Source organism: Saccopteryx bilineata, chromosome 5 (genome assembly GCF_036850765.1).
Source record: "Saccopteryx bilineata isolate mSacBil1 chromosome 5, mSacBil1_pri_phased_curated, whole genome shotgun sequence".
NCBI lineage: Eukaryota > Metazoa > Chordata > Mammalia > Chiroptera > Emballonuridae > Saccopteryx > Saccopteryx bilineata.
This window is the reverse complement of record NC_089494.1, coordinates 141,651,631-141,674,677: the sequence shown is the minus strand read 5'-3', so window position 1 is coordinate 141,674,677 and position 23,047 is coordinate 141,651,631. Positions and strand designations below refer to the sequence as shown.

The window sequence follows — 23,047 nt, the reverse complement described above, 5'->3', positions numbered from 1 at the left end:
GGCTCAGGTGCTGAGGATGGCTCCATGACCTCTGCCTCAGGTGCCAGAATGGCTCCAGTTACAGTGGAGCAGCACCCCAGATGGGCAAAGCATCACCCCCCCCCCCGTGGGCATGATGGGTGGATCCCAGTTGGGCGCATGTGGGAATCTTTCTCTCTGCCTCCCTGCTTCTCACTTCAGAAAAATACAAACAAAACAAAACAAAACAAAAAAATACAGAAAAACACTAAACAAATATAATCTTCTAAATTAGGAGTCAACAGCCAAGTTTTGTAATAACAGAAGAAGTGCAATTATGTTTATTAGTTACCACAGACTAAGCATATTCCTTTATCATGTCTTTTTTTTCTTTTTTTTTGTCAATGAAGGAGTTATTGCATTCTTTCATTTCGCCTAATTGCCACAAACATACCTCTTTTGCAACTTTGACAATTCTTTCTGGCCTTGGTGCCTTCTTGCCTCTTTCTCTCCTTTAAACCATCAATTACATGACTATCAAAACAAGCTTTCTAACTCATCCTGAAGAAAGACAATCTTCTGTCCCTAAAATTTCATTAATCTTGATTTTTTTTATACCAACATCTTTTTCTTTTTACAGCTCTTTTTGAACACCAGTAATGTGCCAGTGTGTGGTGGTTGGTGGGAGGAGGGAGTGACAAAACAACATGAAGAGAGAAGAACCAGCTTCATGTGCTTATAATTGGGAGAGAAGAGACATGAGAATTAGGACCACTGAGACTAAAATATAATAAGGCTGTATGCAATCAAGCAGTAATCATGGTATAGGGCAGGGGTCCCCAGCCGCGGGCCACATGCGGCCCCCTGAGGCCATTTATCCATTTATCCGGCCCCCGCCGCACTTCCAGAAGGGGCACCTCTTTCATTGGTGGTCAGTGAGAGGAGCATAGTTCCCATTGAAATACTGGTCAGTTGGTTGATTTAAATTTACTTGTTCTTTATTTTAAATATTGTATTTGTTCCCGTTTTGTTTTTTTTTACTTTAAAATAAGATTGTGCAGTGTGCATAGGGATTTGTTCATAGTTTTGTTTTGTTTTTTTTATAGTCTGGTCCTCCAATGGTCTGAGAGACAGTGAACTGGCCCCCTGTGTAAAAAGTTTGGGGACCCCTGACATAAGGGCTGAGCCAGTATAGCCAGTTGTGTTGAGTTGATTTTGGTTGTTGCTATGGTTTCTTTTAATGAACCACAGCCTAGATATTCCTTTCATGATAGGTGTGTGCTTAGAGTGGGAGTGAGAGTAACAGAGCACTTTCTCTGTGTGCTGCTTCACACTTATCTTTCAGTAGAGCCTGTCCACCTTTGCCACGGAGTGGGTCTTTCTTTATGTATCTATTCTTCCCTTGCTAATAATAGGCTGCTTTTGCCTGGTACTTAATAAGTGAGGGTAGAGATGGTTTTTCCCTTGTTCTAATCAGTCTCTAGGACAGGGGTCCCCAAAATTTTTACACAGGGGGCCAGTTCACTGCCCCTCAGACCGTTGGAGGGCCAGACTATAAAAAAAACTATGAACAAATCCCTATGCACATTGCACATATCTTATTTTAAAGTAAAAAAACAAAACGGGAACAAATACAATATTTAAAATAAAAAACAAGTAAATTTAAATCAACAAACTGACCAGTATTTCAATGGGAACTATGGGCCTGCTTTTGGCTAATGAGATAGTCAATGTGCTCCTTTCATTGACCACCAATGAAAGAGGTGCCCCTTCCGGAAGTGCAGCGGGGGCCGGATAAATGGCCTCAGGGGGCCTCATGTGGCCTGCGGGCCGTAGTTTGGGGACCCCTGCCTTATGTAAACAGTCTGATATAAGAGGTATGCTATTTTCAGGTATGAATACTCTTTAATCTCTACACATGATGTCTGGCATTCAATAAAAAATTATGAGACACACAAAAGGGCAAGGAGAAAATAACCTATTGCCAGGAGACAAAGCAATCAACAGAACCAGAGTCAAAGATGACTCAGATCTTGGAACTATCAGATAAGGACTTTAAAATAACTATAATTCAAGTGTTATAGAACCTAGGACAAAAGATGAACAACATGCATAGTACATAATATATAAGGGATTTCAGCATAGAGATGGAAAAAATATAAAAAGAGTCACATGGGAACACTAGAAATAAAAAAGGCAATCCCAAAGATGAAAAATTTCTTTGATGGATTTATCAGTACACTCAATACTGCCGAGGAAAACAATTAGTGAATTTGAAGGTAGGTCAAAAGAAACTCCCCAAGGTGAAACAAAGAGGAAAACATAATTCAAAATTACTAAGTAGAACAGCCAAGAGTAGTGGGACAATATCAAAGAATCTAATGTAGATGTAATTGGAGTCTCAGAAGAGAAAGAAGAGAAAATGAGGCAAAAGAGATCATTGAAATGATGGCCAAGGCTAATAAAATATATCAAACCAATAATTCCAGAAGTTTAATCAGGAGAGAGTGAGAGAGAGAGTGAAAAAGCAAGAGAAATAAACAAAAAACAAAGAACATTATAGTCTGTTGAAAAGCAATGATAAACTCTTGAAGGCATTCCAAAGTAAAAGATGTATTAATAAGACAAGTGAAAATTTATAGAGTTCTTTTTTTCGAAAACTATGCGAGACAAAAAAAACCAATGGAATAACATCTTTAAAATATTAAAATAAAACAGTCAGCCCAGACTTTTACACTCAGAAAAGTTCTATCAAAAATGAAGACAAAAAAAAAAAAAAAAAAAAAAAAATGAAGACAAGGATAACTTGGTTGGTTGAAGTGTTGTCCTGAACCACAGAGGTTGCTGGTTTGATTCCTAGGCAGAGCACATACAGGAACAGTTCAATGTTTCTGTCTCTCTGTCTCTCTCCCAGCCTCTATCTCTCTATCTCTCTCTCTCTCAAAAAACAAAAAAGACAAAATAAGGATGTTTTTCGAGACAAACAAAAGCTGAGAAAATTAATTGCCAACAGACCTCCTGTACTATAAGAATTGCAGGACGTCAAAGAAATGGTGCCACGAGGAGCGCGACTGACAAATCTCCCCAAAATTTCAACAAGAGACAGAAAAATCTATCCTTGGAGCGTCTGGGAGTACCACAAACTGAAGGTGAAAGTAGGGTCGAGTGAAAAATTGACTAAATATATAATCAACCCTGAAGGAAATAAGTCGGACAAAGGAACACTCTGCCTTCCTCACTAACCTGAGCAAAGGCTGCTTTCACTTGGAACTGAGAGTGGAGGGCGGGGCTAAGGGTGTGGAGGAAGCTAGGCTGCAGCAGGGACGTTCTTTCAAGCCAAGAAAGGAGTGTGCCTGTGGTGAATCAGCCCACGCGAGCAACCGCCGGCGCGCCCCGAGCAGCAGCTGCTAGCGGCTTGCGGGGAGTGTGCCAAAGCGAACTTCCCTATGCCTGAGCTTCTCTGGGCAGGGAGCCTCACCCAGCCATTCAAGCTAACAATCAAGCATCGAGGGAGGGGCGCGTGGGCAGCTTGCAGTCCTTCCTGGAGCAGATCGGTGGATCCAATCGCTGAAATTAGCTTAACCCACAGTCTGCACACCTCCCAACTGACCTACGCGGCTCTAAATGACAAGATTTCTCTCAGTTCAGCCATCTAAGACAAGAGGCGTGATATTTTTTAGTGCCTCTTGCCAAAGGGGTGGGGGCAACTTCTGATTGGCAGAGCTTTCATACTCAGAGATATACGCTAAAAAGAGGGACTTGGCAGCTGTTAAGACCTCCTGTACTGCAGGCAGTGACTAGGGCATCTTCTTCCCAGCCAAAACAGGTTACAAGGTGCGGAAAGCCTGGGAAGAGTGGTCCCACAGAGTGCTAGGCGTGCTGAACAGGCCTGGAACAGGCTCATAGAAAGTCACCTTGAGAGCAATTGGCTCCCAGCCCCACCTGATCACGCTGGTGGCTCTGAGTGCCAGAGCCTTACCCAGAGCCCTGCATTGAGTGGGGATAGAGTAGGGATTTGCCAGCTCTTTGAGCCTCTTACTCCCCAGGCAGAAGCAGTTGCAGCCTTATAGCTGGATCATCAGGCTGCTAATTCAGGAAGGAGAGACTAGGAGAGAGGCTCCGGGAAAACGGACTCTCTCATTGTTGGAGCCTGCAAATGCTAACAAGCCTAGACTACCAATGAGACTGAAGCCTAATATATGACATCACAGTAGAGTCTCATCAACTGCAAATCTCTACCTAAGCATGTCACAGGGGCAGAGCCTGAGGTACAGAGTCACCGACCAGGAAGAGGGAGAGGAAAGAAAAAGGAAGAAGTTAACCTCTCAAAATCAAGAAAAATCCACAGACTTTATAACTTGTTCCACTATTTTTTTGTTTCTTTCATCTTCTTGCCTTTATTATTATTATTTCTATTTCCTCCACCTTGGTCCTTTTATTCTCTGCCTGTCTTATTCTTTCCTCTTCTTGAACTACACTACCCATAAGTGTTACATTTTATTTCTTTTCTTCTTCCTTACTCTCCATGAGGATTACACTCCAAAACTCTTAACTCTCTCTCTTTTTTTCTTTTTTCTTCTTTTCCTTTCCCCCTTTTTCTTATTTCTCCCTCTCTATTAGTTTCTTCTTTTCTCCTTTTACTTTTCCTCTCATTCAATCCTCAATCACGAACAAATTATTTAATTTGGGACTCAAGTTTTTTTCTGTGTGGCATTTTGGGTGCTTTTTACTTTGCTTTTTAACTCATTTGTATTCCTCCCAACCCAGGATCTCCATTGTATTGTTTTTGCTCCTCTTAATACAATAGTTATTTTTTTTCCTTTTTCCTGTCTCCCTCTTATCCCGCTCATTATATCTCTTAGTCAACCATCATTTACAAGCAAATCATTTTATACTTGACCCAATTTTTTTCCTTTTTTGCATTTTGTGGGTCCCTACTTCCTTTTTTGTCCCTTGAACACTTCCCCCAACTCAGGCACTCCATTATAGGCAGTTTTTGTTTCATTTAGCATAATATAATTCACAGTTCATCCTGATATTTTCCTAAGGAGGAGGGAGGAGGAGGGGAAGAGAAGAAAGAAAAGGGAAGGAAATAATAAACTATTATTGGGTTTTTTTGTTCTTTTTTGCAAAAATTTTTTTCCTTTTTTTTACTTTTTTTCTTTTTACTTTTTATTCTTTATTAATTATCATTAGTGCTATCAACAAGACCACCCTCAGATGCCATTAAGAAAAAGGAAATTGAATATCATGGATACAAAAGATAGAGAAGTAGCACAGATAGATGTGGAAAATCTATGGAGAAAAAATTTAATATATTGGAAACCTTGAAGCTAAATGACAGAGAATTTAAAATAGAAATCCTAAAAATACTCAGAGATATACAAGAAAACACAAGAAGGCAATTTAGGGAGCTCAGAAAACAACTCAATGAACACAAAGAATATATTACCAAGGAAATTGAAACTATAAAAATAAATCAAACAGAGATGAACTGAAAAATGAGGTAACAAGCTTAGCTAACAGAACAGCCCAGATAGAAGGTAAGATTAGTGACATAGAAGACAAGCAACTTGAGGCACAACAGAGAGAAGAAGAGAGAGACTCAAAAATTAAAAAAAATGAGAAAGCCCTACAGGATTTTCTGATTCATCAAAAAAAAAAAAATAACATAAGAATAATAGGTATATCAGAGGGAGAAGAGAGAGAAAATGGAATGGAGAATATATTCAAACAAATAATAGACAAGAACTTCCCAAGCCTGTGGAAAGAACTAAAAAGCCTCAAATTCAAGAAGCAAACAGAACACCGAGTTTTCTTAACCACAAAAAACCTACTCCAAGGCACATCATAATGAAAATGGCTCAAACCAACGACAAAGAAAAAATTCTCAAGGCAGCCAGTGAAAAGAAGAATACAACATATAAAGGAAGGCCTAATAGATTATAATCATATTTCTCAGCAGAAACTCTACAAGCTAGAAGAGAGTGGACCCCAATATTTAAAGTTCTGAAAGAGAGGAACTTTCAGCCAAGAATACAATACTCATCAAAGCTATCCTTCAAATAGGAAGGAGAAATGAAAACATTCACAAATACAGAAAAGATGAGGAAATTTATCATCAGAAAACCCCCACTCCAGGAAATACTAAAGGGGTTTTTCCAACCAGATACAAAGAACAAAACAAAACAAAGCCACAAGTAAAAGCTCCACCAAGAGCACAATAAAACCAAATTTAAACGGTGACAACAAAAGCAAGGAAAAGGGGAGAGGACGGATATTAACAGTAGCAAAGGATGATAAAGGAAGAAACACTCATTAGATAGGGTACTAAAATGAACATGATAGGTACCCTTTTCATTACTTAATGGTAACCACCCTTGAAGAAAACACCACAGAAGCACATAACTTTAAAAAGATAGCAACAGAGGAAAGAAGTATGGAATACAAACAAACAAAAACAAATGATAGAAAAACAAAAGAAAAGAATCAAACAAGATACAAAACTAACAGAAAAATTTATAAAATGGCAATAGGGAACCCACAATGTCAATAATTATACTAAATGTAAATGGATTAAACTCACCAATAAAAAGACACAGAGTAACACAATGGATTAAAAAAGAAAATCCAACTGTATGCTGCCTACAAGAAACACATCTAAGCAACAAGGATAAAAACAAATTCAGAGTGAAAGGCTGGAAAACAATACTCTAAGCAAATAACATCCAAAAAAAGCAGGTGTAGCAATACTCATATCTAATAATGCTGACTACAAGACAGAAAAAGTACTCAGAGACAAAAATGGTCATTTCATAATGATTAAGGGGACACTGAATCAAGAACACATAACAATTCTTAATATATATGCACAAAACTAAGGAACACCAAAATATATAAGACAGCTAATTATTGACCTAAAAACAAAAACTGACAAAAATATAATCATACTTGGAGACCTCAATACACCGCTGACAGCTCTAGATTGGTCATCTAAACAGAGAATCATTAAAGATATATTGGCCTTAAATGAAACACTAGAACACCTGGATATGATAGACATCTACAGGACACTTCATCCCAAAGCGACAGAGTATACATTTTTCTCTAGTGTACATGGAACATTCTCAAGAATTGACCATATGTTGAGCCACAAAAATAACATCAGCAAATTCAGAAAACCTGAAATTGTACCAAGCATATTTTCTGATCATAAAGGCTTGAAACTAGAATTCAACGGCAAAAAAGAGGGAAAAGACCCCCACAAAAATGTGGAAACTAAACAACATGCTTTTAAGAAATGAATGGGTAAAAGAAGAAATAAACACAGAGATCAAAAGATATATACAGACAAATAAAAATGACAATATGACCTATCAGAATGTATGAGATGCAGCAAAAGCAGTGATAAGAGGGAAGTTCATATCACTTCAGGCCTATATGAACAAACAAGAGAGAGCCCAAGTGAACCACTTAACTTCACACCTTAAGGAATTAGAAAAAGAAGAACAAAGACAACCCAAAACCAGCCAAAGAAAGGAAATAGGAAAAATCAGAGCAGAAATAAATGAAATAGAGAACAGAAAAACTATAGAAAAAATTAATAAAACAAGGATCTGGTTCTTTGAAAAGATCAACAAAATTGACAAACCCTTGGTAAGACTCACCAAGAAAAAAAGAGAAAAGACTCATATGAACGAAATCCAAAATGAAAGAGGAGAAACCACCACAGACATCATAGATGTACAAAGAATTATTGTAGAAACTACGAAAAACAATATGCCACCAAATTCAACAATCTAGAAGAAATGGATAAATTCCTAGAACAATACAACCTCCCTAGACTGAGTCATGAAGAAGCAGAAAGCCTAAACAGACCAATTAGCAGGGAGGAAATTGAAAAAACTATCAAAAACCTCCCCAAAAATAAAAGTCCAGGCCCAGACGGTTATACTAGTGAATTTTATCAAACATTCAAAGAAGACTTGGTTCCTATTCTACTCAAAGTCTTCCAAAAAATTGAAGAAGAAGCAATACTTCCAAACACATTTTATGAGGCCAACATAACCCTCATACTGAAACCTGGCAAGGATGGCACACAAAAAGAAAACAACAGACCAATAACTCTAGTGAATACAGATACTAAAATACTAGCAAATCGAATACAACAACATATTAAAAAAAAAATAATATATCATGATCAAGTGGGATTCATCCCAGAATCTCAAGGATGGTTCATCATACGTAAAACGGTTAACGTAATACACCATATCAACAAAACAAAGAACAAAAACCACATGATCTTATCAATAGATACAGAAAAGGCATTCGATAAAATACAACACAACTTTATGTTTCAGACACTCAACAAAATGGGTATAGAAGAAAAAATATCTCAACATGATAAGGGCCATATATTATAAACCATCAGCCAACATCATATTAAATGGCATAAAACTGAGGACTTTCCCTCTTAAATCAGGAACAAGACAGAGTTGTCTACTCTCTCCACTCTTATTTAACGTGGTGCTAGAAGTTCTGGCCAGAGCAATCAGACAAGAGAAAGAAATAAAAGGCATCCATATCGGAAAAGAAGAAGTAAAGGTATCACTTTTTGCAGATGATATGATCCTATACATTGAAAACCCCAAAGACTCCACAAAAAGATTTCTAGAAACAATAAACCAATACAGTATGGTCGCAGGATACAAAATTAACATACAAAAGTCCATAGCCTTTCTGTATGCCAACAATGAAACATTTGAGAACGAACTCAAAAAAATAATCCCCTTCACGATTGCAACAAAAAAAATAAAATACCTAGGAATAAACATAACAAATAATGTAAAGGACCTACATAACGAAAACTACAAAGTATTGTTAAAGGAAATCAAAAAAGATACAATGAGATGTAAAAATATTCCTTGTTCTTGGATAGGAAGAATAAATATAATCAAAATGGCCATATTACCCAAAGCAATTTATAAATTTAATGCAATTCCCATCAAAATCCCAATGACATTTTTTAAATAAATGGAACAAAAAATCATCAGATTTATATGGAACTATAAAAAACCCCAAATAGCCAAAGCAATCCTAAGGAAAAAAATGAAGGTGGGGGCATTACAATACCTGACTTCAAACTATATTATAGGGCCACGACAATCAAAACAGCATGGTATTGGCAGAAAAATAGACACTCAGACCAATGGAACAGAATAGAAAGTCCAGAAATAAAACCACATATATATGGTTAAATAATTTTCGATAAAGGGGCCAATAACACACAATGGAGAAAAGAATGCCTCTTCAACAAATGGTGCTGGGAAAACTGGAAAGCCACATGCAAAAGAATGAAACTCGACTACAGTTTGTACCCTTGTACTAAAATTAATTCAAAATGGATCAAAGACCTAAATGTAAGACCTGAAACAATGAAATACATAGATGAAAACATAGGTACTAAACTCACAGACCTGGGTTTTAAAGAGCATTTTATGAATTTGACTCCAAAGGCAAGAGAAGTGAAGGCAGAGATAAATAAATGGGACTACATCAGACTAAAAGTTTTTGCTCAGCAAGAGAAACTGACAACAAAATAAACAGACAGCCAACTAAATGGGAAATGATATTTTCAAACAATAGCTCAGATAAGGGCCTAATATCCAAAGTATACAAAGAACTCATAAAACTCAACAACAAACAAAGAAACAATCCAATAAAAAAATGAGAAGAGGACATGAACAGACACTTCTCCCAGGAAGAAATACAAATGGCCAACAGATATATGAAAAGATGCTTATCTTCATTAGTTATTAGAGAAATGCAAATCAAAACTACAATGAGATACTACCTCACACCTGTTAGATTAGCTATTATCAACAAGACAGGTAATAGCAAATGTTGGAGAGGCTGTGGAGAAAATGGAACCCTCATTCACTGTTGGTAGGAATGTAAAGTATTACAACCACTATGGAAGAAAGTATGGTGGTTCCTCAAAAAACTGAAAAGAGAACTACCTTATGACCCAGCAATCCCTCTACTGGGTATATACCCCCAAAACTCGAAACATTGATACGTAAAGATACATGTAGCCCCATGTTCACTGCACCATTGTTCACAGTGGCCAAGACATGGAAACAAGCAAAAAGCCCTTCAACAGAAGAACTGGATAAAGAAGATGTGGCACATATACACTATGGAATACTACTCAGCCATAAGGAATGATGACATCGGGGCCCTGGCCGGTTGGCTCAGTGGTGGAGCGTCGGCCTGGCGTGCGGGGGACCTGGGTTCGGTTCCCGGCCGGGGCACATGGGAGAGGCGCCCATTTGCTTCTCCACCCCCCCTCCTTCCTCTCTGTCTCTCTCTTCTCCTCCCGCAGCCAGGGCTCCATTGGAGCGGGGATGGCCCGGGCTCTGGGGATGGCTCCTTGGCCTCTGCCCCAGGCGCTGGAGTGGCTCTGGTCGCGGTGGAGCGTCGCCCCCTGGTGGGCAGAGCGTTGCCCCAGTGGGCGTGCCGGGTGGATCCTGGTCGGGCGCATGCGGGAGTCTGTCTGGCTGTCTCTTCCCGTTTCCAGCTTCAGAAAAAATACAAGGAAGAAAGAAAAAAAAAAAAAGAAATGATGACATCGGATCATTTACAACAAAATGGTGGGATCTTGATAACATTATACGGAGTGAAATAAGTAAATCAGAAAAAAACAAGAACTGCATTATTCCATACGTAGGTGTGACATAGAAACGAGACTAGGAGACATGGACAAGAGTGTGGTGGGAGGGGGGAGGGGGAGCACAGGAGGGAAGGAGGGAGAGGGGAAGGGGCACAAAGAAAACTAGATAGAGGGTGACGGAGGACAATCTGACTTTGGGTGATGGGTATGCAACATAAGTGAATGACAAGATAACCTGGACATGTTTTCTTTGAATATATGTACCCTGATTTATTGATGTCACCCCATTAACATTAATAAAAATTTATTTATAAAAAAATGCTATTGCCATAAACACTACCTCTGATCAAAGAGGACTTGATATGATAACTGAATTGCCAGCAGAGTCAAATCATAGGAGATGCAACAAAGAATACCCTCAAACCCAAATAACTCTCCAGTGCATTTCTATGATGATAAAGGTGCTTCCTTACCCATTGCCTAATACACAGTTTTATACCCAAGAACCGGAGAGGGTGAAGGATCCCAGGACACCCTGAATCTTTTATACCATTCATCAGAGATGTGTATGTTCTGAGGCGGAAGTAGTCCCACTGCAAACAAATATTGGCACACATTACTGATCTTTCATTGACTCGCAAGGAGAGTACAGCACTTGATGAGTATCAATAATAACTGTTAAATATAAGGTGACGGAAAATGATTTGACTTGGGTGATGGGCACACAACGCAATCAACAGTTCAAATGCTATAAAAATGTTTACCTGAAACCTATGTACTCTTATTGATCTATGTCACCCCATTAAATTTCATTTTTCTGAATAAAATAAGTGTTGATAACAAAAAACCCCTGCAAATAAAAAAAAAAAGGGTTTTCAGGAGAAGGGAATGGGATACCAGACAGAAACTTAGGTCTACATAAAGAAATAAAAATGCCAGAAATGGTAGAAATGGAAGAAAAAAAGAAATGGTATAAATAAAGGTGTCAAATGCAAATCTTGCTATGACAAATTACATCAGTATTGTTACTTGAAAATATTTACATTAAACTTAAAATTTTTTGAAGGATACAATGTGTCAGGAATTTCAAAGAACTATACTTTTGTTGGAAACATTGGAAAGATTATGCAAAGGCATTAAAAGCAAGGTAAATGGACTTGGTGATATGAGTTTCATAGTGACTTTCAAGAAACACTCTCCTTACCGTTGAGACAAAGCTATTTGGTGGGAGATTTCCAAAGGTACCTAGAAGTTATACTGACTTTTTATTGATCCCTATCAACCAGCTGTTTGGGTGCTTTCTGAAATCTTTTTTGTTGTTGTTGCTTAGCTAATACTTTTTCTCCTAGCTCTTCCAATGGTGGTGTAAGAATGTAAAATTGTGCAGTGAAATCTTTCTATTTTAATATAAAAAATACCTTTTAAAATATGCTTGTTCTTATTTAATGCAAACCAGAAAATGCTGTGTATCTTAATCAGAACCCACTTGCATATTCTCAACTAGAGAAGCAGACAACCAGACTCACACCCCAGGGAACCTTAGACAGGTGCTCACTAATTCTGGCGGCATGAAACCAAATATGGGCTCACCACACACTTTCAGCCATTATCAGGGGTCTCAAACCCGCGGGCCGCAAGTTTGAGACCCCTGCTAGATGAACTGGACTCCATAACTGTTCAGGACATTGGTTGTAGGTAACCTGCTTTTCTGTTCCTGATATTTAGATATACTTATATATTCAACAAAGGAATGAATCCCACTTCAGATTAGTGAAGGAGATCCTCAAGCTATTTTCAAAAATTTTAAAAGCCTAAATAGAAATGTATCTTGATATGGTAATAAAGTTGCACTGGCAAACAAAATTTAAGAACTCTTTAGATTTGACTAGCATTCAATCAATTCAGTGAGCTATCACTGATTAGTTTGAGCAGATCTGCAAGTTAGGAGTAATACATAATAATGAATTTTTTGTGTGTGTGTATTTTTTTTGTTGGGTTTTTTTTTGTATTTTTCTGAAACTGGAAACAGGGAAAGACAGACAGACTCCCGCATGCGCCTGACCGGGATCCACCCAGCATGCCCACCAGGGGGCGACGCTCTGCCCACTAGGGGGCGATGCTCTGCCCCTCCGGGGCATTGCTCTGTTGCGACCAGAGCCACTCTAGCGCCTGGGGCAGAGGCCAAGGAGCCATCCCCAGCGCCCGGGCCATCTTTGCTCCAATGGAGGCTCGGCTGCGGAAGGGGAAGAGAGAGACAGAGAGGAAGGAGAGGGGGAGGGGTGGAGAAGCAGATGGGCACTTCTCCTGTGTGCCCTGGCCGAGAATCGAACCCGGGACTTCTGCACGCCAGGTCGATGCTCTACCACTGAGCCAACTGGCCAGGGCCCATAATAATGAATATTTAAGAGAAAAACAAATAACTTTTTCTTTAAAGTTCATGTTTTCTTGATGAACAAGAAGAGGTACACTGAGGAAAGGAAAACAAAGGGTACCCAATGAAGAAAAGTGTAACTACCCCCCTCCATGAAAAACATTTCCAAAAAAAGCTGAGGTCTGTTGTAACATACATAAACATACCCTTCGGTATGAGGAGAAAACTGGGCCCTGGAGACTCTGGGCCTGGAAAAAATCCGAGCTGGGAAATAGACAAGTTGGTAGTGCTGAATTCGAAGAGGGTAGCCAGCAGTCCAATGCCAGTGTCCAAAGACTGTGGCCACATCAGGCTTGATTCAGCCTTGCGTGTCAGTATGGAAGCAATTCTATGACAGAACTCCCAGCACCAGGTGACAGAACTGCCATATAGCATGACGGCAATTAGGAGGAGTGACAGCATGTCAGATTGTTCACTCTTCTTCAGGGGCAAGTCCCCTGTCTGGGCAGTGACAGGATTTTGGCCAAATGACCTAGTGTTCAAGACTGACTTCAACTCCCAATGGGAACAGAGGAGAAACCCACAGCTGAAACCCAGGCAGATGGACTAAAGCAACAGCACACAGTGAGAGGTAAGATGGCAGGCTTGGATGCTCCCGAAAGTCAATGACAACATTTCTTCTACTATCACCAAGCTGACATTACATGTGGTCAGGACCTAGCATCTGCCCCCATGACTGAAAATGTCTAAGGAAGAACAGAAATTAATACAGATCTTAAATTTATCTTTTCCTTATTTCCATGGTAATATTTTACTTAGGTCCTTAAGTTAAATGATACTAAAATATAAATCCTACAAGTAAAATAAAGCATAAAATCTCTCAAGTGATTTTAGCAAATAGAATTTTTCACTTGTGCAACAAGTTTACATATTATTTTCACTAAAATATTTTCAGTTCCAAATATACTGAAAGTCATCAAACTACTCAGAATACTGTAGAAAGTAAAAGCCACCTTCAGTTGAGTTTTATTTTTAAATTTTTATTTATTAATTTTTAGAGAGAAAGAGATGTGAGGGAAAGAAAAAAAAGGGTGAGAGAGATAGAGAAACACTGATTTGTTGTTTCACTTATTTATGCATTCATTAGTTGATTCTTGTGTGTGCCCTGAACAGGGGTCAAACCCACAACCTTGAGCTACTCGGCCCAGGCTCAGTTGTATTTTAAATAGGCTATTACTCAGATTTTTTATTTCAATTCTCTTAGAGAAGAATCTAAAGATAAATTTGTTTTAATATAAGTGAAAATTTTGATTTAAAAATAAGTAATTATAGTGTATGTTTTCAATTATCTCTATATCTTAAGGTTATCCATATTATGAGACAAAGATCTAATGTAAGGGAGAGTCTTTTGTGTCAACTCAATCTATCAAAATACAGTAAATAGTCTTTGACAATCTCTGAAGACCATGCACGTGTCCAGAATGTCCTGTCTCTCTATTTCTGCACCACCTCCAGTGACCACATCAACAATGAGCATAATGTTGGCTTTCCCACAATGTTCTGCAGAACTATTAAGTGCCTGTTTTATCAAACCAATCCAAGGGGCAGAAAAAGAATAAAATAATGAAACAATGAAGAGATGAAATTATTTTCTTTTCTAATGGCATTTGTTTGAAACTTCGTGTGCAACTTAGTTGCAGAGGAGAGGAATGGGAAGTTTCAGGGGAAAGATTTTTCCCTTACCCACCTAGCCTATAATGCTATATACCTATAATAATAATTTTATATCCTATAATAGTAATTAAAAAAAATTACTAGCTTGTTGGATGATTGTGGTTATAATTATAAAACTACTGCAAAAATATTTCACCTAACAATTCTTGAATGAAAAAAGAATGTTCTAGAGTTTTTATTAAAGCCTTGTAGAATATACAGATTGGTTTGAATTGTGTGAACTTTAAGAATGGAAACATGATTGACTTTGTCCTATGTCCCATTTCCCACACAGAGAGTCCTGATGTTTTCTGCAGATCTAAGCACACACCATATGTTCCATCAGCATAGCATGTTACCCTGTGGAGGCTCAGCAGTCTTCCAGGGAAGCATTCACTGGGCGCAACCTTAATTAACGAATTACCCTGCCCGAGGGGTGAGGTAGGGGGACCTGGAACTCCCATTTAACCTTGTTATGTGAAACCTTAGTATTCGAAATGTTTTACAGATATCAAAAAATAAACTTTGCACAAAACACTGTACAAATACAAATTTTAAGTTGAGAAATTGTTCATAAATAGAAATCAGACAGCAATGTTCATATCGCGCTTTTTAGACTGGCTAAACAGCCAGTTTATCACTGTGTACTCCACCAAGCGAAGCATGTGTGCTGTTCCCACCAAATGACACAGATTTCAAAAAATAAGTATGATTAATTGGATAAGTTAAATGACTGATTTAAAAGTTCCTGTAGCAAACTCTCTGTTTGGTCATGTACATGTGCTAAACATTATAAAACCTTTAAAGATCATTTTAAGATGCCCAGATACCTCCATATAATAAAATATTTAAAAGAGAGAAACAGAGAAATAATAACCAGAGCACATATACATACAGTTAATCTATAGTGAAGAATAGACCCTATGGGAAGGTGATATAAGGGGGCCCTTATAATAACAGAATTATTATTAACAACGAAAGTGTATATGCTAGTATTAATGGTGAACTTGTAAACTACATTACACTGTAAAATCAATTGAATATAAAGATGTAAACAACAGCTTTCGTCATCTCTCCCCTCCCCCAATTCAATTTGTACTGATAGTTACACATTAACTTCAGAGTCTATCCAGGTGACAAAATGTACAGATATGCTTTGGAAACAGTGAGATGACCACCATTACGGTCAGAAGGAGAAACTGTCACACTAAGAGAAAATTCTATTGAAATGACACTTTCTCAAAGATCCTGTCTGCCTTTTTCTTTCCTTTCTTGTGCATTTTCTGTGGGTGAGAACAAGCTGTACTTCTGCCTCTTTGGCTGTGATTTTGGAGACTCAATTTCGATTTGTTACTTGAGGACAGACAGTGTAGCTTCTAAACTAGAATTCTAGGGTTGAGTTACAGCCCTGGGCTTGCTGCAGAAATGGTGGCAGCTCCTCCCTGCTGCTGCCATCTAGGCCCCCCCCCCCCCCCCCCCCCCCCCCCCCCCCCCCCGTTCATCTCTGAGCCTTGGAGCACAGAGCCCTGCCCTGGACCTGCTGCAGTGCTGACAAAGCCTGGGGCAGCAGCACACTGCCTCCACCACAGGCTCCCTCTGTCCCAGGCTTGGCCTGGAGCCCCCCGCCCAGGGGCTGCTCTCCCTTGCCCAGGCAGCAGGCAGCACTTCACATTTAGGCAGGGTTCTTTTTGGTTTGGTTCTTTGTTTAGAAACTTGTCTCTCTCTTTATCTCTCTCTGGGTGTGTGTATGTGCGTGTGTGAAAACAAAACAACTTCCTAAGATCTGGATTCTAAAAATCTTACTTCTAGGATGCAAGCACTGGCCAGTCATGTGTCAAGTTTCCCCTCAAATATCATTCTCCTCTTTTGGATATTACATTGGTTTCCAGTTGTGTGTAATTCCTAACTTTCTACAAGATAGAAATCCTTTTAGAGGACAATGCTTTTTCTCAGATCTGGGGGAGTCACTTGCACTAGTATAACAGGCTGGCCTCTCTCCCTGTGGTCTCATCCTTCCGTTGGGTACCAGCAGTGACCCATCTGCCTGGGGAGTTGGAATGCACGAGGCCCCCATCTTTCCGTGCCAGTTTGGAGCAGGGAGGACGCAGGAGCACGTTCTGCTCTGCTCTTCCCTGCCCTGAGTGTTCAGAGGCTCATTCTGCCCCCTGTGGGAGAAGAAGGAAGAACATGGAAATGTGCAGAAACAAGACAGAGTATGGGGAATAAAAGGTGCAGGTGGAAAGAATCTTTCTGTGAAGTGCTATGTATCAGCTTGATGAGTCACCAATGGGCTTCTAAGCTTCCTAAGACTCAATGTGAAAAAAGCCTGTATAGCCTTATGTAGCCTTCATTAGCTACACCAGGGGGTCCCCAAACTACGCATGCGGCCCCCTGAGGCCATTTATCTGCCCCCTCCCCCGCCACACTTCCAGAAGGGGCACCTCTTTCATTGGTGGTCAGTGAGAGGAGCACATTGACCATCTCATTAGCCAAAAGCAGGCCCGTAGTTCCCATTGAAATACTGGTCAATTTGTCGATTTAAATTTACTTGTTCTTTATTTTAAATATTGTATTTGTTCCTGTTTTGTTTTGTTTTTACTTTAAAATAAGATATGTGCAGTGTGCATAGGGATTTGTTCATAGTTTTTTTTTTATAGTCTGGCCCTCCAATGGTCTGAGGGACAGTGAACTGGCCCCCTGTGTAAGAAATTTGAGGACCCCTGAGCTACACAATGCTCACAGGAAAGATCATTTGCTCAGAGAAATACGAGTATTTCCAAGACTAAGGGCAGAAGAGAGTTCCCCATGAGACCATTATAAAGGGAGGCACAGTAAAACGCCTCAGCAATGTCCACACAAGCCAACACTGAATTAACATCACAGAGCTACTTCTTGATGTGTCCCTTATGTAGAACAATGGTACTGCCATAGATCCAGCAAAAGCAATTGTGACTACTTGGGGGGAAGGTGGATAGGCACAGCCATAGCAGATAATTTTTGCATGCATGGCTCTGACAGTGTGATTTAATACAGGTGTTGATTTAGAATACTACGAGCAAACACTCTCCTCTGTACTCCTGCATGTCCTTTGGGGAGCTTTCAGTAAATTTCTGGTACATATAGGGCAGTAACAAGTTAGCAATTATAAAGTACTTAGAATATGGATTCTCTATCATGCTAATTCAATAGAGAGCTACTAAAGCTTAGTGACTAAGCAAAATGAACCACTAATCTGGCAAGAGCGGTAGTGTCCTCTTGGGAAAGTTAAGGGATCTAATAGGATCTATTGGTGCAGAGAAGAGCAGCCAGAGCCACTGCCCAGGTGATACAGGAAGCAGGGGAAATCCATGTGCTGAGATTGTCGACCTTGCTGATGCTGGAAGTGAAGTGGGACATGTGGTTGCAATATTGCTAACAGAACAGATCCCCTGTGCAGATGAAGGTGTCAAAGGGGGTGGCTATGAGAGCAGTTCTTACCGCAGGGTACTCTTGCTTTGAGGACATCCTTGGAGTCTTAATTCTGTTGGTCTTAACATTCTCTGAAGTGACGGAGACAGAGTATGGCCTGGAAACAGATCCAGTCCTGGCTAAAATCCTGGATGGTGAGGGCCACGGAAACACAGCAGCCTCTTTCCCCTTCACCAATTTCAAGCTCTGGCACACAGAAAGAGCCAACTTTGTTATGCTCACTTCACTCTTCAGAATCATGTCCCTTTCTTTTTCCCCTATGCCCTGAACTGAAATTGCAGGGTTCAAGTGTTTCGTCCCATGGGACCTGGATCTGTTCTTGCTCCCCATCTCACAACGCCCCCTCCTCCTGGCATGATTTAATTAGCAAGTGGAACTTTTCCCCCCACTCCGCCTACTGATATTAGTGTAAAGAGAAAAACATAGCCTGACCAGGCAGTGGCGAAGTGGATAGAGCATCTGACTGGGATGCGGAGGACCCAGGTTCGAGGCCCCGAGGTTGCCAGCTTGAGCGCGGGCTCATCTGCCTTGAGGAAAAGCTCACTGGCTTGGACCCAAGGTCGCTGGCTTGAGCAAGGGGTTGCTTGGTCTACTGAAAGCCCACGGTCAAGGCACATATGAGAAAGCAATCAATGAACAACTAAGGTGTCAACAACAAAAAACTAATAATTGATGCTTCTCATCTCTCTCCGTTCCTGTCTGTCCTTATCTATCCCTCTCTCTGACTCTCTCTCTGTCTCTGTAAAAAAAAAAGAAAGAAAGAAAGAAAAACATAACATCAGATCAATGTTTTCTTGAAGCACCCAGAAAAGTGGAGGGGGGTGATGTGGTAGCTTGAAGTTTGTATTTTATTTGTAAGCAGGTGGGGAGATGGAGGGGAGGAGTGAGGGGACAGAGGCTGAGCCTGAGCACAGCACAGGAGGGGGTGCCATTCCCACTCCCTGGACCAGGCTCACCCACTCTGCCTTCACACAGTGCTCAGCACTGTCTCCTGGTCTCCCATTCATGCAGCTAGCCTCACTGTTCAGCATCTGTTCTTTCACACTCAGATAGTTGCTATAAATCTGCAGGCTCTGGATAGACTCTTTAACCCAGATGCCAAATCAAGAGAGGCACAGAATAAAAGAAATAAAAAAGTACTTAAATGTAAACCTTGATACTTGTGCTCCTTACCTTTTTTCTCATCTCCATTTCTTCTTTTTGTTTATTAAGCTGTGAAATTAAATGCCAGTATGATTTGTTAGTTTGCATAGATTAAAAAAAAGAGAATTTTTTATAAACTTCCTTAAGCAAGGAAAGAGTAGCATCTTAAACCATTTGACTATCAAAATTATTATGGGGGCCCTGGCCGGTTGGCTCAGCGGTAGAGCGTCGGCCTAGCGTGCGGAGGACCCGGGTTCGATTCCCAGCCAGGGCACACAGGAAAAGCGCTCATTTGCTTCTCCACCCCTCCGCCGCGCTTTCCTCTCTGTCTCTCCCTTCCCCTCCCGCAGCCAAGGCTCCATTGGAGCAAAGATGGCCCGGGCGCTGGGGATGGCTCTGTGGCCTCTGCCTCAGGTGCTAGAGTGGCTCTGGTCGCAACATGGCGACGCCCAGGATGGGCAGAGCATCGCCCCCAGGTGGGCAGAGCGTCGCCCCTGGTGGGCGTGCCGGGTGGATCCCGGTCGGGCGCATGCGGGAGTCTGTCTGTCTCCCTGTTTCCAGCTTCAGAAAAATGAAAAAAAAAAAAAATTATTATGGGAAAATAAGTTATAATGTTGAATGTGAATTGGAAGAAAAATTAATTTCTACCTAAAAAAATGCATACAAGAGAAGTAAACAGAAATAGACACAATTGTAATTATTTGAAGTCATTAACATTTGTTCATAGCTTTAAGCATAATAGAGATTATAGAGAAACATGCATTATTTGCTAATGAAGTGATCATTTGTTTTATATATTATTGAAATAGCTATAGATCTCAGGCCTTCTAAGATTATTTTTAAAAATTCAGATAATTTCATAGTCAAACTTTATGTAATGAATAAAATTATAATTTAAAAGGTCAATTTTAATTTCCAGCATATAAGACATATTATCAATATTTTAAAATTGAGATGTAATTAACATACAACATTGTATTAATTCTGGGTGTACAGCATGATCACAACAAAAATTCTAGTTAATATCCATCACTACACAGTTACAATTATTTTTTTTGTGAGAACTTTTAAGATATACTCTCTTAGCAACTTTCAAATATATAATCCAGTATTATTAGCCACAGGCATCTTGCTATACATTCCCATGACTTATTTATAACTGGAAGTTCATAACTTTGATCACCTTCACCCATTTAACCCACCCTCACCTCCTGCCTCTGGCTACCACCAATTTGTTCTCTGCATTTATGAGTTTGGTTTATTTTGTTTTTGTTATAGATTCCACACTAAGTAAGATAATACAGTATTTTTCTTTCTCTGACTTATTTCACTTTGCATTATTTTCTCAAAGTCTAATCATGTCATCACAAATGGCAAAATTTTTTTATTAATATATGCTTCAATAATATTAATATTTTAATAATATGAATTTACAAGTAATGCCAGTGATTCTAATTCTGAGTAATCATATTATGAAGTTAAAAAATGATGGGAGATACATCTAACCATTAATGTCATTGGTGTCTTAACATCAACTGTAATGTATTTTCAAAAATATTTCTTCCTTACTGATAAATCAGAATTCAACAGAACACAATTCTAGATCATGAAATCTTGGTGTCTTGGAGGACAGTAACTCATGTCCACAAAGGACTATCTTTAGGTAATCTCAGTGGGTTTGAATTCAAAGCTAATGTTAGAATTCACCTCCATTATAATGCCTTAAAAATAATTTTCTCCATACCAGTATAAAAAGTTGCTAGAAACACTGAATAAATCATCCCTCAATCATTTTAAAAAAGTATTTATTGAGTGCCTACCATAGGCCAGATACTATCCTAAGTGTCAAATGTACAGTGATAAGCAAATAGACAATGAAGCAAGCTCAATGCAGTTGGAACTAATTTAGAGGAAGCAGCCAGGAAAGAAGAGAATGCATTTTGGCTGAGATCAAAAGAATGAAATGAAGTAATCATGTGAGAAGTGGGAAGAAGCGGGATGAAAGGTGTGGGGGAAATCTCTATAGCTTACCCTGGATTTTTCTGTGAATCTAAAACTGCTCTAGAAAAGAAAGTATTGTTTAAAAGGTGGGAAGAAGAGCACTAAGAGTGCAGGAAAGAGAAGATGCCATGAGGACGGAAGAGCTGGGAGGGTGTGCTAAGATCAAGGAGAAGGTGAAACGTTTGAATTTTATTTTAAATCTAATGCAATATCATTGAATAATTTTAAGCATGGAGATGTGACATGATAATATTTATATTAGGAAGACATTCTGGGACAGTTATGTTTCTGGTCATGGCCAAGTAGCTGTTATAAACCAACCCTCCCATAGATGACAACTATAAACTTTGGGGAAAAATGTGTGCATTTTATGTAATACCAACACTTTTAAAGTACAATAAGTCTCTGAATTCTTTTTAATAACGTTATGCTGTTGCTAACCAATGATGAATAAAGTACTTCTTACCATTAATGCGACTTCTGGTGCTGCATGGTTTTGCTGATGGCTTTGTAGTCTGGTTGATATGAGGGGAGGTTAAGCTTCATGTAGGCATTGAGACTTCCATCTATTAAACATGATCATAGGTTGGTCTTAACATTCTTTAGATGAGAGAAAGACTGCTCACATGCATACGTAGAGCCAAACATTGTCAGTACAGCAATACTCACATGCCGCAGTGTATGGTATGTGATGGGAAGCATGTTCTAAGTTTTGACAATCAGTTGGTCTGCGGGTTGAAGATTTTTAATTTCTACCCACTTGTGTTTGCTCACCAACTCTGCTTGCTGTTGTGCAAGTCTTTCCAAATCTTCATTCAGTGACTTGAACTTATTCACCCACATGTCTGAGGCCTTCAGGTCAGCAGCTTGTACCTCAAAATCTCTGATGGAAACACCGGGGATGTAACTCAGGTCAGTGCAGGTCAGCGCTGTCCACTGCACACTCGTGTGGATGGGTGATGAACTTAAAAAGATAAGTACGCTCACGAAATTCTCCAAAGCGCACTTTGAATGACTGTGGGAGATTAGATGTGAAGCCCGCTAGCTGCTGGAGATCAAGATGTTGAGCAGGGTCACTTGCTGTGCATGCATCCTTAAACTCTCCCAGTTTTTCAAAGTGTAGTAAACGACCTGTTTTAATGTTGGCAATAAATAGTTCCAGCTTGTTTTCAAATGCAAATACTGCTTGTTGAAGGGATAAGACTATATATATTTCCAACACTTTGCATTTTCACATTGAGCTGGTTCAGATGTTTAGTCATGTCCACAAGATAGTAGAACTTCAGGAGCCACTCAGTGTTAGCTAATTCAGGATGCTCGACGTTTTTCATTTCAAGAAAAGTCCGGATTTTGCTCAGACAAGTCACGAAACAGCTGAGCACCTTCCCTCTTGACAACCAACACACATTGCTGTGCAGAAGCAGACCAGGATAATTATTCCCAACTTCATCCAGCAGTGTTTTAAACTGGCGATCACTTAAAGCTCGGGCAACAATAAAGTTGACCACCCAAATAACCAGTGACATCACCTCCCAAGCTGCTCACCACACATCTGAGCACAGAGCGCCTCCTGATGTAGGATGCAGTGAAAACTTAGGATGGGTCTCTTTTCATGTTCACTAAGTGCTGCAAATCCTCTGCTTCTCCCTACCATGACCTCCGGAGCACCATCAGTACACACCGAAATAAGTTTATTCATCCGTAGATTTTTTCTTTAGCGA

At 39.7% G+C, this 23,047-nt stretch overlaps 1 protein-coding gene across 1 annotated transcript in view; it reads right to left on the bottom strand.

Annotated features, from left to right (window-relative positions):
* Positions 1-23,047, bottom strand: part of C5H10orf67 (chromosome 5 C10orf67 homolog) — a 130,021-nt gene that overhangs the window by 44,689 nt on the left and 62,285 nt on the right. Inside the window, exon 9 of the mRNA XM_066233060.1 lies at positions 19,335-19,394. Within this exon, the coding sequence (XP_066089157.1) occupies positions 19,335-19,394 (60 nt within the window). The remainder of the gene's footprint in view (positions 1-19,334; positions 19,395-23,047) is intronic.